This window comes from Babylonia areolata, chromosome 2 (genome assembly GCF_041734735.1).
Source record: "Babylonia areolata isolate BAREFJ2019XMU chromosome 2, ASM4173473v1, whole genome shotgun sequence".
NCBI classification, from domain to species: Eukaryota; Metazoa; Mollusca; class Gastropoda; order Neogastropoda; family Buccinidae; genus Babylonia; species Babylonia areolata.
In genome coordinates, this window is record NC_134877.1 from 39,025,359 (window position 1) to 39,027,858 (window position 2,500).

The 2,500-nt window shown below is 49.9% G+C and overlaps 1 protein-coding gene across 7 annotated transcripts in view; it reads right to left on the reverse strand.

Moving 5' to 3' along the window:
* The window catches only part of LOC143301002 (coiled-coil domain-containing protein AGAP005037-like), a 261,368-nt gene that overhangs the window by 105,275 nt on the left and 153,593 nt on the right, over window positions 1-2,500 (reverse strand). For all 7 annotated transcript variants that reach the window (XM_076615027.1, XM_076615010.1, XM_076615001.1 and 4 more), the window contains exon 2: window positions 1,507-2,171. In XM_076615027.1, coding sequence (XP_076471142.1) covers window positions 1,507-2,171 — 665 coding nt within the window. The remainder of the gene's footprint in view (window positions 1-1,506; window positions 2,172-2,500) is intronic.

Consider the following 2,500-nt stretch of genomic DNA (forward strand, 5'->3'; position numbering starts at 1 on the left):
GGAGGGGATGAGGGGGCTAGTTGTATGGTGAACTGGTGGAAACAGGATTGATAGTTAGAGGGTGGAATATAAACTAGAATATTTGAAATAGATAGAAGTACAATTTAAGAAAATTAATTCACGAACTTCGAAAAAGAGAAATGGTTAACGTAACAAAGAGAAACAACCGATAGTCATTGTCACGTGAAAGTCAAACACACCGACGTACGTTCCCAGGGACTGGAGATGACACACTTTGAAGTCAGTAACGTTTCATATACTCTGTCATAGTCCAAAATGACACTCTTAAATGCAACATCGCAAAAAAACAAAAAAACAATTGCACTTGTGATACGGTAATATTTAGCCTGTGATGAATTAGAGAACAGTCTATAATAGGACAACATTTAGTACACAATCAATCAGATAACAGTCCATAATAGAGCAATATTTAGTACTGACGCAATGAATTAGATAACAGTCTTAAAATCAAACTTAAAACAGGTCTGAGAATAAAACAAAAAGTATGAGAGACTCCACCGACGAGGTTTTTAAAGCTGAATTGATGTGAGCACGCGTACATGTGGACATAATATCGAAAACTGACAAGAAAAGAAATCGTTAACGTTTGCTGGGTTTTTCCATGTTTCATACCCACGTGACCGGAAACGAACTTCCCGTTGCCTCAATTCACTCACTACAGTCTTTGTCCCTCTTTCTGAAAAGATCTCACACAATCTTTCACGGACGTGGGGGTCGTGCGGGGTTGGGTGGTGAAAAGCAGACAACGCACACATTCATGCATGCAGTCTCTTTACAGCTGACAGTTAAACCTTCTGTACTCACCTTCCCCATCTCCAAGAAGGCGTGTCTTATCTCTGTGCCTCCACAATTTATCTCTCTCTCTCTCTCTCTCTCTCTTGTATTACTCCTTCACGAGGGGCAATGGCCAAAACTTGAATAAATCATCCGTCTCTCTCTCTCTCTGTCTCTGTCTCACTCCCTCTCAATATTATACGCTTCACTATGCGAGTCAAATAAACTTGCGAAGATCAGCAGTTTATGAAATCCACTTTGCAGCATTTTGCGTGCCTGGCTAGTCGCTGATAATTCACGATGCGTCAGTTCACAACCAAACTTTTTTTTTTCCTAAATATTTAATGCACGAAGCTTGTACTAATGTAGGTGTACCTTGTCCCTTTCTTGTGCATACCAGTCATGAGAAATCATTATCCCAGACAACAAAGACAGAGAAACACTCACATACCTAAAGCACACACAAAAAACAACACACACACACACACCACATCACACCCACAGCAACGAAAGCCTCCCCTCCCCCCCTTCCTCACCACCTCTCATCCCACACCCACACCTACCAACAAAGCAATCCCCGCCCCCCCCCCCACGCCCTCCCTGAAAACCCCGAAACCCCCCACCGCCACCCCCCCACCCGCATCCCCAACCTCCCACTTCAAACCCTCCGCCCCCCCCACACACACACACATACACCCCACAACCACTCACCACCTCTCTCTGTTCCATCTGGTCCCGAATTTGAGCCCCTCCCACCGTGTGTCGCCGGGGTCCGACCCGTCTACCCCCTCCGGCCCCGTCGTCGGGAGAAGTGGCCTCCCCGTCCGACTCGCTCGTCCGGACAGGCGCTGCTCTCCCCTGCCTCGCCTTCCGGTGCAGGTGCCCGGAGTAGAGACTCTCCTCCCTGTCCGAGCTGGGGTCTGAGGAGGAGAGATCGTCCGCGTGCGGTGGTGGCTGTGATGCTTGTGGTGGCGGTGGGGAAGAGCTTAGGAGGGAGGAAGTAGCGGCGACGACGACAGCTTCGTGTCGCTGTGGTTGTGGAGAAGGCTGAGGATGGGGAAGCTCAGGTTCAGGTTGAGCCTGAGGCTGAGGCTGAGGCTGAGGCCGAGGTTGGTGCAAGGGCGAGGAAGACTGGGGAGCATCATCGGATTCTGAGGGCGACGAAGGGGACTGGTCAAGAACAACCTCTTGCTGTTGTTGTTGTTGTTGCTGCTGATGCACGTCTTCGTCTGGCTGAGATTGAGGGCTACCTCCCCCTCCTCCTTCTCCTCCCCATTCCTGCTGGGGGGACGGGGTGGAGGGTGAGGGGTCCTGGGACTTGTCGGAAGGGGACTTGCTGCCGGCGCCATCCTCTCTCTGCGTCCTTTTCGGTGTGGCTGCAACACACATGTAACGGTTTGTTGAGTTTGACGATCAGTTGGAAGGAAGGAAGGATGGAAAGAAGGGAGGAAGAGAAGGAGGGAAGGGAGGAAGGAAGGGAAGGAAGGAAGAGGGGAAGGAAGGGAGGGAGAGAAGGAAGGAATGATGGGAGAGGAGGAAGGCATGAGGGAAGGAAGAGAAGGAAGGAAGAGAAGGAGGGAAGGGAGGAAGGAAGGGAGAGAGAGGAGGAAGGAAGGAAGGGAGGAAAGGAGGTAGGAGGGAGGGAAGGAAGGAAGGGAGGAAGGAAGGAAGGAAGGAAAGAAAGAAAGAAAGAAAGAAAAAAACA